Here is a 12977-nt window from a genome sequence, read left to right as displayed (position 1 = left end):
GAGAGTGATTATAAATTCCATTCAGGAGGGCCCTATGGCTGCATGTGGTGGTGGTGGTAGTGGTGGTGGTAGGGGTCTAACGGAGTCAAGAGGTTTTTGGGCAGAGGGCTGGCTTCAGGCTTTGCAATCAGGTTTAAATGGAAGAGTTCTGTGCCTGTGTGATTGTCAAGTGGGCCATTACCGCTTGATATAAGGGCACTTTCTTTGCTGTGCTGATTGGGGTCTCTCTCACATAGGCTACTGTCCCATTGCAATCAGGCCCCTCTACACTACACTGCCATTTTCACTGCAGTGAATTCCCCCAACCCCCCCCCCCCACCCACACACACACACACACACTGGCACACACTTAACACGTCCCCCTTAAAATTCAATGAGGGCACATTTACAGTGAGGAGAAAAGGTCACACCAAACTCGTTTCAATTTGTAAACAACTCCAATGTGGACTGATTTCAATTAAGTAAATTAGTAGTTGCGCCCCAAGGAAAGCAAAGGTGGAAGTAGCAAATTAGGGGATTTTCTTGGAACCTAATAAGGGCCATTTGTCCACTCAAATATTCTACCAAATCAGTTTTTTCCTATATTTGCCTACAGGTGAAACATTATATAATGATAATGATACATTTCATAAATATAACAAAACATCTTAGCACACTTTATGTAGATAATGTTCAATATCAATGAATCACCTTAGTCTTCACTTATCAGACAGATAGATAATCTGTTTGATATACTGTACAACAGCAGACATAAAAAAAAAAACAATATACCGGTCCTGACTGAAGAAATTCAAACAACTTGCTCAGAGAGATTGACTGGTTGGTGCCTTATATTAAAATGAGAGAAAGCGGTTCGTTTTGCTCGAGATATCAGAAACAATAACCCAGTTCAAATATGATTATCTTGGGAGGTCGCGGCCTGAAAAGGTTGAGAACCACTGGCTTAAGAATATGTACGTTTCAAGAGTTATAGGCCAACATGTCAAGTATATCTAGCGCCACCATGAGGCCAATTGGTGTACTCACGCATTAGAAGGACAATATCAGACACCAGAACGAAGGACCATGAAATAATCTAACATGGTTAAAATGGAGTTTGAAGTTACAATGGGTTTGTATAGGAAGGGGGTGTGCCTGATAAAAATGAATATCAAATATCTAAATACTAAATCAAGCAACTTAAAAACTGTCTGGGGTGCTCACAAAATCCAGAGTAGATGATAAAATGACCACAAACATGTTTGAAAGTGAAATATCCCTTTATTTGTTTCAAAGCAATTATAAAGGGAATATCTTTTTCCCCAATCTTTATTCAAGACACACACAGGGGGGTCCATAGTGAAGAACACTTAAAACATATAAAAACAAAACAAAAACAAAACAATAAATCAACAAGGCATATATATGTCACAGGGAAATTGGCATTCCAGGGAAATTGAAAGAGGAGCGCTCGCTTTTAGGCGCGGGGCTTCGGCGCGAGGCGGGGCTTTTCGAGACGGATTTTTTTAGGAGGAGGAGGAGGCGCGAGGCGCGAGGCGGGGCTTTGATACCAGGCAGCGCGAGGAGGAGGAGGCGCGAAGCGGGGCTTTGATACGAGGCGGCGCGAGGAGGAGGCGCGAGGCGGGGCTTTGATTCGAGGCCGACCTGGCTTTTGTTGTTCCCCCCCACATAGCAACCAGGAAGCTACGCTAGGGGAACGCTGAACACTCGTTCACACGCACACGTGATAATAGTTATTGTCCATGACGGAGGCGCGCCGACTCAGCAGAGCTTGAGGCCGAAGAGGCGCGCCCTCCAGGCGCGAGTGCCCGCGCCGACCGGCCGAAGGTCTGCTAGTCGAATCAGCGCCGTCCGAGTTGTGAACCGATAGGGGGAGAATAGATCTTCTCATGGGTTACAGTCTATGGTTACTATCCAGTGTCCACGACGACACACATGTGTGCGTGTGTGCATGTGCATGTGCATGTGTGCATGCGCATACATGCACACGTACACACGCATGTGTGCATTCATTATACAGAATTGCCTGGGTGGGTGGTAAAAACAAGCGCTCCCTTTTCAATTTCCCTGGAATGCCAATTTTCCTGTAACATATATATCTATCCTTCTATGACAAAATTGTAAAGTGACAATTAACATATCCTTTCCCATTTGTCTAAGTAGGTCCTTTCAGATTACACTGTGCTGATTGATTTGATCACAGTGTCGGTCGTTGTATCATACCCAGGCAGTTGTTTGGTCTGACACGCATGCCGCTGACCTCCATCGAGTTGGGGGTCATGTTGCACCTCCAGCGCTGGAGCTCCTGGGTCCCGGGTGCCCAGCAGCTGTGGTAGCAACAGGAGAGCTTTCTTCAGTACAGCCTTCCTCAGCAGGATGTAGGCCCAGGGGTCCAGGATCTGGTTCCAGGTGGCCATGCGCACCACCAGTAGCAGACTGAAAGGTGCAGGCTTGTCCTTGGTTTGCATACTCAATATGAAGGTACAAATCTAGGAAAAGAACAATGGGAAGAGAAGTGGTAGATATGAATGCAATGCCAATGATACAAAATGTGATCATATTAGCATGCTGTTATCAACAATAATAAAACTCACAATAAGTATGATTACCATTTTTATTACCAATATAATACAGTATTTTAAAACCAGGCGATTGCAAATGTAGATAATGGAGTTGTACACTGGGTGAAAAGCAATGATTTTGGGAGGGTATTCCTCAGGCATACCCCTGATACTTACGGGAGCATGTGTGTGTATGCTGCCCTGTTACAGTACATTGCAATCTGCTCTGGTCTTTGTCAGGTTCATATGAGGACCAGAACAGGTTGCAAGTTGTAACACTGTAGGCCTATGTCATTTTTAGCTCTCTGACATATTTCTAAAAAACATCTCAGAGAGCAACATTTCTAGAAATTGTTTATTCCAGTAACCTGTCCTTTGTATTTAACTATCTTCAAGTAGTCTACTTCACATTTTGTGCCAAAAGGAGATGTTTTACTGAAAAGATGATGGATGCATGAAATTAAAACAAATTATGGTACTTCCTAGAACTAAAGGATCATGGGTTACTTAAAGGGCAAGACCACTTTGGTAGAGGTTCGGGTTGTAGTTACCTTGCCATGATGTAACTCCAAAGGTGGACAAGATTTGTTTTTTAGAAATTGATCATTCTAAATATACTCCTCATTGACTTACATTGTATGCTGAAACAGCTCTCAAAGTCACTCTTTTAGCCCACAAACGAACACAAACCCAGTATTGTTTTTTTAAATACAAATGTTAACTTCCTGTTGATTTCTTTATTTTTATTAGGAAGAAAACTCGGACTGGATCCGCGGATCTTTTTTTTTTTTATATAAAAAAAAAAAGTACTGGGTTTGGTGATGTTCTATAATCTATATTGTCTGATTCAGCTTTGTTTGCGTTCGTTTACTTGCTAAAAGAGTGACTATGAGAGCCGTTTCACTGTACAATGTAAGTCAATGAGGAGCATATTTTGAATTATCAATTTCTAATGAATGGAGCAATTCTTTTTGATTTCTTGTCCACCTTTGAATAACCATCCCGACTGATCATATACATTGCAGGATGGCGGCAGCAGCTTGGCGTGGGGCTGCCAGCTTCTCCGGCCGTACTAAACCAGAGGTTTACCGAACAACAGATAACAAAGTGATTGTGGAAGATGAACTTTTGAACTTCCTTGTCATCAAAATGAAAACTCTGAATCATGATGACATTGTTTTATTGGCCTCAAACAACTTCACCTCTGAGTGGATCGAAGCCTCGAAGAAGCTACTGTTTGAGCTGTGTCCTCAAACGTCGCAGCGCTGTGTTGCACACAAAGGAGCACAGAAGGACGCTAACAACTTAAAAACGTGCTTGAAGGTGCTAAATGAATGTGGGGAGAATATACCAAGATTCGTATCCCACTACCTGGATGACCTCCCACCAGTATCATATGACCACATTGATGTTTCAGCATTGCTGGGGCGGATGGAACAGCTGAATAAGGATATGTGCTGTGTGAAAAAAACGCTCGAAGCTCAAACAGATGCCTGTGAGGGTCTGCGGGCGACGACCATGGCCATCGACGACCGGGTGTCTGCAATCGAGAGGCCCTGTGGACCGACCAGCGTGGACCCAGGGGCTGGGTATGTGAGGCCATGCAAGAGAGCGCGGCCAGCAGCTGAGAACGCCAACCAGGAGGTAACAGTGGCTGAGGACACCGATGCAAGGCGACACCAGAGCAAAAGCCAGTAGCACGTCAACATGGAATACAAGCGCCACAGAAACGGGAGAGGAAGAAGACGCGGGTATTGGAACTGGCCCAGCGAGTTCTAACATACTCGTTGTGAACACGAAGATGGTGAGTGTGTTTGCCACTAAGTTTGCCCCTCAACTGGAAGCTAACATGCTAGCTGAGTATCTGAAAGAGGAACTTGACCGAGCAGTTACTTGTCGGAAGATTGAGTCGCCTCAGAGTAGGTTCAGCTCATTTCACATCACTGCCGAATGTAATGAAGTGGCTGAAATGTATGATCCAGAGCTGTGGCCAGCAGGCATCTATGTCCGACGCTATTATGAGCCAAGACGGCCAGCTACTAGTGGGTCGCTTGCGGGTGATAGCACTGCTACAAACAATGTGATCGCTCCTGTACAACACGGGAATCATTCATCTGTTGATGCAAATGCCCGTAGTACATAAACAGTACGATGCGGGTGGTGTCATATAACACGCGTGGCCTACGTGTGGGGCACAGTGCTGGGGACAAAGCGAGGCGGCTGGTTGTGGATAAACTTTTGGAGGAATGTGACATTCTGTGCTTACAAGAGACATGGTTACCTAAACAAGACCTGGAAAGGCTGAATACACTACATGCTAGTTTTCATGGAGTTGGAGAGTCTACTACTGATCTCTGTGATAGAATAGCACATGGTAGAATACCGGGTGGTGTGGCGATTCTCTGGAACAGTAAATATGATCCTCTGGTTACAGTGGTAAGATTAGATGTCAACTGGGCCATTGGTATAGAGATCAAGTATGAAAATAGGTCATTTATTATTGTAAATATTTACACACCTTATGAATCATACCAGAAAATATCGCAATAGAATGGCATTTGTTAATGCATTCATTAAGGACAATGCCACAACCTGTGTTTATGTAGTTGGTGACTTGAATGCTGACATATCGGATGATAAATCTCTGTTTGGAAAATGTTTACTGCAATTTTGTAATGATAATAATCTTATACTGTCAAGTAAATCTCTACTACCTGAGAAAAGCTATACATATATTAGTGAAGCATGGCATACTATGTCTTGGCTAGATCACTGTATATGCACAGCTGATGCACACGCTTCTCTGGACAACATTGACATCTGTTATGAGTTGGCCACCACAGATCATATTCCGATTGTATTGACCCTAAATGTTGAAAATATTCCAGTTCTATCTGTGGATGACAATAAAACATACACAGGGAGACTGGATTGGTCTAAGTTAAGTGAGAAGGATATTAATCACTATACCTCACTTACTGACAAATCATTAGACTCTGTTGTTGTACTTCCAAGAGAAGCCATGCAGTGCAGTAACACCAACTGTAAAAATGAGCAACATGGTAGAGATTTATGTTCTACTTATGATTGTATTATTGATGTTTTAAATGCCTCAAGTAAGGGTCTTTACAAGGGTAAGAAAAAGGAGTATAGTATAAAACCTGGTTGGAATGAACATGTGACTGAGCTACACACTGCTGCTAGAGACGCTTTTAAATTATGGTCAGATTCAGGAAGGCAGAGACAGGGGTCTGTGTTTGAACAGAAACAGGCCTTTAATGCCAAATATAAGTATGCTGTCCGCTTCATTAAAAAAAATGAGGACTCAATGAGGGCTGACTCACTTGCCAGAAAGCTGCGCAACAACAGCTGTTTTGATTTCTGGCAATATTGATTCTCTGGAACAGTAAATATGATCCTCTGGTTACAGTGGTAAGATTAGATTAGTCAACTGGGCCATTGGTATAGAGATCAAGTATGAAAATAGGTCATTTATTATTGTAAATATTTACACACCTTATGAATCATACCAGAAAATATCGCAATAGAATGGCATTTGTTAATGCATTCATTAAGGACAATGCCACAACCTGTGTTTATGTAGTCGGTGACTTGAATGCTGACATATCGGATGATAAATCTCTGTTTGGAAAATGTTTACTGCAATTTTGTAATGATAATAATCTTATACTGTCAAGTAAATCTCTACTACCTGAGAAAAGCTATACATATATTATTATATTAATATATTATTAAAGGCCTGTTTCTGTTCAAACACAGACCCCTGTCTCTGCCTTCCTGAATCTGACCATAATTTAAAAGCGTCTAGCAGCAGTGTGTAGCTCAGTCACATGTTCATTCCAACCAGCTAGCATTCTCTCCAAAGTGCTGGAGAAAATTCTGTTGGACAGGCTGGATAGGTATATTACCACAGCTGACAACCAGTTTGGTTTTGAAAGGAAACACGGCACAGATATGTGTATTTTTGCTTTAAAGGACATAATATAGAAGCCAAAATTCCACCATGTTTTTGTGTTTTATTGATGCTTCTAGAGCATTTGATAGATTGAATCATTTCAAATTATTTGACAAAATGTGCCAAAGAGGGGTACCCAAGTACATTATAAGGATCCTAGCCTTTTGGTATGCACATCAGACTATGCAGGTGAAGTGGGGCAATACTGTGTCTGAAATGTACTTTACCAAGATGGCACAGTGCCAGCCAGCTGTTTGTTAACTTGGGGGTACTGTACCTACCTGTCAAGCCCTTTTAAGAAATGTAATGTACAAATTCATATGTCGTCTTGAAGAGTCTGACAATCATGTTATTAAGATTTTAATTAACCCTATGAAGAGTTCTACTCGGTTCTCTTCCATGATTTGGAGACATTGGCACAACAGCCTCTACTGACTGTGAGCAGCTGTAGTTGGACTGTTTTTATGTTTTTATTTTGTTGTTTTTTTGCTTTTTAATTATATTTATCATTGTGTTTTTGTACTCTGTTTGTGATATGGACCTTGAGTCTGAAATAACGATTGAATTGAATTGAATTGAATTACATCATGGCAAGGTAACTACACAACCCAAACCTCTACCAAAGTGGTCTTGCTCTTTAAGATTTTGTTGACACACTGCCCTGTTGACCCCCATTAATCAGGGATATTACAGTTAAATTCACATCAACATCAAAGGATTTACCTGGCTTCAAACTATAAAGGCAGAAGGCATGTCATAGAAGTCTTTGATAATCCTACCCCATACAGTAACTCTGTGTGGACAGAGGACTTCTTGAGCCACATATAGCAGAGATGAGGCTCTACCTGGGTACCAGTAGGCATTTCTTACCAACAAGGGTCCCCAGCACACACAGGATAACAGCATTATAGCCAGGAGCTGGCAAATCATCTCTAAGTCATAGGAGGTGCCTCCTGTGCTGTGCTGTTTGCGGCGCAGCCTCGACTGTAGCAAGGTGCAGCTGGTCAGAGTATTGCTCACAATGGAGAGCAGCAGGGCTAGTAGACCCAACATAGAGAAGAGCAGAGGCAGGAGGACATCCAGCCTGTCCCTCATGCCCTCCATACGGAAGAAACACCAGCTCCTCGACCACTGTACCTGGTAGGGCTTCCGCAGCAGAACGGGCAATATGGCCACCAGCGCCGCCAGCAGCCAGGAGAGACCCAGCAGCTTCTTTGTGTGGTGGGCATCCAACGCAGTATGGAAGAGGGGCCTGGTGATTGCGAGGCAGCGCTCCACAGCCATGGTGCTTCCTAAGAACAAGGGGCTCAGGCCAAAGAACACCATGCTCACCCCAAAGAGATCACATAATCTGTTGTGGGGGTCAAAGGTCTCCCACTCCTCGTCAGAGCTGTAGATGTGAACTACCAGAGAGCCGGTGATGAGGTGGCCCAGGAGGTTTGTGATGACTAGGCTACTGGCAAACACAAAGAATGTGGCTTTGGACTTCAGATGGATGCGGCGACGGCGGTAAGCCTGGAGCAGGATGAAGCAGGCCAGGCTGTTGGCCAGGATCCCCATCGTCATGGAGATAACAGAGGTTGTGACCTGCAGTTCCTTCTGGATGGTGGTATTGGCAGCTCTGACCTCTGAGCTGCAGATTGTGTCCGAGGTCCCATTAGCCAACATAGTCAATGTGTGAAGTCTGATCAGGAGCATAAATGGAAAATTGAAAGGGTGAGTCACAGTAAATTATGTTTATTTCACACAGAATCTTAACAGTAGCCTAATTTCTTTAATTTCACTTCAACAACGTCAGATATAATAGGTTGACTGGAATAGACTGGAAAATGGATGATAACAGCCTAATGATTATCTAACTTGGTAATAATGTAATAATGCTCGAGATATCAGAAACAATGACGCCAAACATGTGACAGGCTCAACTGTTGGACAGATGAGATGTATTAGTAGTACTGCCACTAGTACTACTACTACTATCCTTAAGACTACTGCTTAAGAATACAGTCACATGTACATTTCAAGAGTTATAGGCCAAAATGTAAAGTATATCTAGCAATACCATGAGGCCGATTGATGTAATTATGATTTACTGCATATAGGCCATTGGACTGTGAACATCTCTATCAAGTGTGGTAACTGTTAACCCTTACATTTTCGGAGAGAAAAATACTTACAGTTCCTTCTGGATGGTGGTATTGGCAGCTCTGACCTCTGAGCTGCAGATTGTGTCTGAGGTCCCATTAGCCAACATAGTCCATTGGTGAAGTCTGATCAGGAGCATAAATAGAAACATGAAAGGGTGAGTCACAGTAAATTATGTTTATTTCACACAGAATTTTAACATAATTGCTTTAATTTCACTAACAACGTCTGATATAATAGGTCGACTGGAATCTAATTTGGTCATAATGTAATAGTAAATTGGCAGTGAAATAGGATAATAAATAACAACTTGCTCAGAGAGATTGAGAGACTGGTGCCTTATATTAAAATGACCGTGAATTAGTATAATAAATTAAATAAATGTGTAAGAAATACATTTTGACATGATAAAAGCATTATAGAAATTGATAGTGCAGTACAACGGCAAAATCATATTTATTTTCCCTCCCCCTCCACCCGCCATGATGTATGACTTTTGGGGGATCCAACATGCCAATTGCTTTACAGACACTGTTTGATCATCTTTGTTCCTAAATTAAAATAAATGTGGTCTCCACGAAGCATAGACAAATGCAATTCAACATCTTTCACAGGACTTATTTTACTCCACTAAGACTACATAAAATCGATGGAAATATTTCTGCCATGTTTCAGAGGTGTAAGATAAATTAAGGTGATTTGAGTCATAATGCTTTGGAATTGTCCATATTTGGTAGATTTTTGGAAGTTCATTATAACCACTGTTTCAGATGTCATAGAATCCTACCTTTTGACCCCAGGATTTGGATATTGGGTGACGTCAGTTTAATTCATGTGAACTTACATAAGAAGTATTTTATTTCACTTGGCAGCACGGCTGGGAAAATAATTGTCCTTGTAAATTGGAAGTCTGAAAATTCCCCATCACAAAAGCATTGGTTGCATGAACTTTCCTCTTATTGTACTCCTGAGAAGATCCTGTACAATGTAAGGAGAAAACCTGAGACGTATAACACAATTTGGGGCTCTTTTCTCTATATTTTGCCTTCATAAACTCCTCTTGGTTGAAGTTATAAGTTGCTGTTACTGCGAAGATTGTTGTAGTGAGTAGTCAATGCTGTTTATTGTGCCATTCTGGGGTGGGGGGAGGGCGTGGAGGGGAGTTTTTTTTTGTTTTTTGACTTTTTTGACTTTCTTGCTTTGTTGTATAAAAATGTAAAATGGATGGATATACTTTGTACTCTGTCAATAAATACATCTAAACCATTTGTTTTTTAAATAAATGTGCTAAATGTGTATGGCGATAGATTGATATGGTTATTTATTTAGCTGCTTTACATTGTCAGAACTATCTTAATAACCTTCGGCCCAAAATCTTGAGTTGAATGGATGGAATATCAGCATGATCAGTTGGCACCATAAAATGTATCAAGAACTATAGGCTTCCATGACCGCCTCAGGTGAACTCTCAGGTATATACACAGATATCTCTACTTATTTTTATTTCAATCCATTAGTTTGGAAGAATGCAATTTTCCAGATTGGTTGAGCATATTGTTATTTGTGTAATGCCATGGGCACTATTGATATTGATTCAAATATTAAATATGCTTATTTATTTGAAACATTAATAAGTCACATCATAATGTAGTCCCGCCTACGCTATACTGAAGAGGCTTTACCCATGTCATAGTTCCTCGCCGAGCTGGCGAAAACTTCTGGGAACGCAGATTACCCATGTCAGGGTGCAAGACTTATCTAGGACAGGTTACAAGCAAACATTGACATCTATTTGCTGGTAAATACAGATAGGAAATCTAACTGATCAGAATAAGATGTTCCATACCGTATAGCCTATGAGGAAAATCTAGACACAGCTGCTGGGTGCTAGTGTGTTCTTACGTAACGGGCAGTGGTGTAAAGTAACTAAGTACATTTACTCAAGTACTGTACTTAACGTACAATTTGGAGGTGCTTTTACTTTACTGGAGTATTCTACATTGCAGTATTGATTTGTTTACTTAAGTAAAAAATGTGAGTACTTTTTTCCACCACTGGTAACGGCAGTGTTTGTTGTTCTCCAGGTGCGCTGACTGATGTCTGACAGGTCACCATGCACCACAGAAAACATGAGCCAAACATAAATAGGTTATTTTTCTGCAGTTCGCTTTATATTAACCCATTAAGACCTGGAATGCATCTGTGTTTTTTTTTTAATTTGAGGTAAACAAAAGCATTATTTTACACTTTCGCTATTCAAAAATAGCAGATCTACAAGCTCATAGCATGTCACCGAGTGCCACACGATGAGCTTGTAGATCTGCTATTTTTGAAAAATTGTGAAAATGTGTGCAAATCTTTGAATAATATGTATTCTTTTAAAGCGTTTTTAACACCAATCTTTGCTTCTGGGGGTCCCTGGAACAAAATATTTTGAGGTCGGGGATCCGCGGCCAAATACTGTTACAAGTAAATGTCCGGAATTCAAAATTTACTTGAATAAAATTACAAAATAATTGGTTTCACAATGTACTTAAAGTACCAAAAGTAGAAAGTACTCATTATGAAGTACTGTATAAACTGCTGTCGGTATGAACAATAAAAAACTATTAAAATAAAGTACTCATTATGCAGAATTTCCCATTTCACATGCATTGTGAGCTTGTAGATCTGCTATTTTCAAATGGCCAAAATGTATATACAGTAGGGCTGAAGTGGGTAATGTATGTTTTGTAATAATAATCAAAATCTACAAAGTAACTAGTAACTAAAGTTTTCAAATAATTATAGTGGGGTAAAAAGTATAATATTTGAGATGTAGTGGAGTAGAAGTAAAAGTACTGAAAACTGGAAATACTCCAGTAAAGTAAAAGTACCTCAAAATTGTACTCAAGTACTTGAGTAAATGTACTTAGTTGCTTTACACCACTGAAAATTTGATAACAGAGGTTGTGGTATTGACAAATACAAGACAGGAGAGCACTAGGGACATCTGGGCACCATATTTTTGGGATGACTGCGCACCTGGACGGGTGGGCACCAAGACAGCTGGGTACCTGGACGAGTGGGCACTTAGGGGTGGAGATAACTGTCCACCTGGACAAGTGGGGACCTGGAGAGGTGGGCACTTAGACAACTGGCCACCAAAACCATCTGGGCACTAGGGACATGTGGGCACCTGTACGAGTGGGCACCTGAATAACTGGGCACCTGGATTAGGATTCGTGTCCACCACAAGTGTTTTTTAAACTTTACATAGCTTGCTGCTTTGTTGTTGGTAAGTGATATTTAACCCATTGTTCTTTAAACCCCCAAACACAACACAACAACGAGGTTAAAAGTACATTATAGAGTTTCAAAGTACAATATACAGTAAGAGTGTATTTACCAAAATAGAAGTACTGTTAAAAAATAGAACAAATTGGGAAAATGATAAAATACCCAAAAGAATTAAGGATACCAAAAAATCCTAGCATTCAGTGCAGCATTTTTCTTAGTTCAGTTATTTTTTCCCTCTATTTTTTAACAGTATAGGCTACCATTTGTCTCTTTTTAATTCATTTTATAGTGTTCTATTTTTTTTTAACATAGGTTATACTATATATTTTTCTATCATTTATAGTGTACTGTTTAGCTATGTTTTCTCTATCTTAACATTGATCATTCTCACCCTTTTGGCTTGCATCAACCCCCCCCCCCCCCCCCAAGACAAGATTTATGTTAAAAAAATTATCAAAAGTATTCAAAATTGTCCAAACATTTTCCCCGGACCGCACTTTGAGAACCAATGCCTTAATGATAGTGGATAATGAATGGTGAATAATTCCTTACCTTAGGGTATAGATCATCGTTCAACTTCGCCATAGATAATAAAAATCCCTTCGATTTTCCATGAACAAACCAAAGCTATCATCGCGACTCTTTTAATCCACTGTGAGGGCAGCCTGACCCATTTCAGTTGTGCGGTCCAGTAGCATTTCTTCATTGTTGTTCCATGAGCTGTCGTCTGACTCTGCACTGATAATGCGCCTTCTTATAGCGAGGCGCACGACAGTAGCCTAAGTAGTCAGTTTTCGAGAACTTCAACTGCTGAAGTGGCAGTGTAGAGATGTAGCCTCTATATACCCGTTCAAAAGACGTTAGAAATCTGCTGATGTTATGTAGCCTACAGTCTCGAACAGTGATGGAAGAAGTAGGCTACTAAATTTTTTTACTTGAGTAAAAGTATCAATACCACAATGTAGAAATACTCTGTTACAAGTAAAAGTCCTGTATTGAAAATGTAGTTGAGTAAA

At 40.9% G+C, this 12977-nt stretch overlaps 1 protein-coding gene across 1 annotated transcript; it reads right to left on the bottom strand.

The window, feature by feature from the left end:
* Nucleotides 1-32: 32 nt before the first annotated feature.
* LOC308086920 (prostaglandin F2-alpha receptor-like) lies at nucleotides 33-12530 on the bottom strand (the record flags this gene model as incomplete). The annotated part of the gene is made up of 6 exons (XM_080430563.1): nucleotides 33-154; nucleotides 2261-2489; nucleotides 7408-8221; nucleotides 8715-8807; nucleotides 11707-11778; nucleotides 12514-12530. The coding sequence occupies 6 exons, from the start codon at nucleotides 12528-12530 to the stop codon at nucleotides 33-35; spliced, it is 1347 nt and encodes a 448-aa protein (XP_080286689.1).
* Between the last annotated feature and the right edge of the window lie 447 nt (nucleotides 12531-12977).

The sequence above is a fragment of the Gymnoscopelus braueri genome (genome assembly GCF_963280865.1).
Source record: "Gymnoscopelus braueri genome assembly, chromosome: 6".
Classification (NCBI taxonomy): domain Eukaryota; kingdom Metazoa; phylum Chordata; class Actinopteri; order Myctophiformes; family Myctophidae; genus Gymnoscopelus; species Gymnoscopelus braueri.
This window is presented reverse-complemented; position numbering and strand designations above follow the sequence as displayed.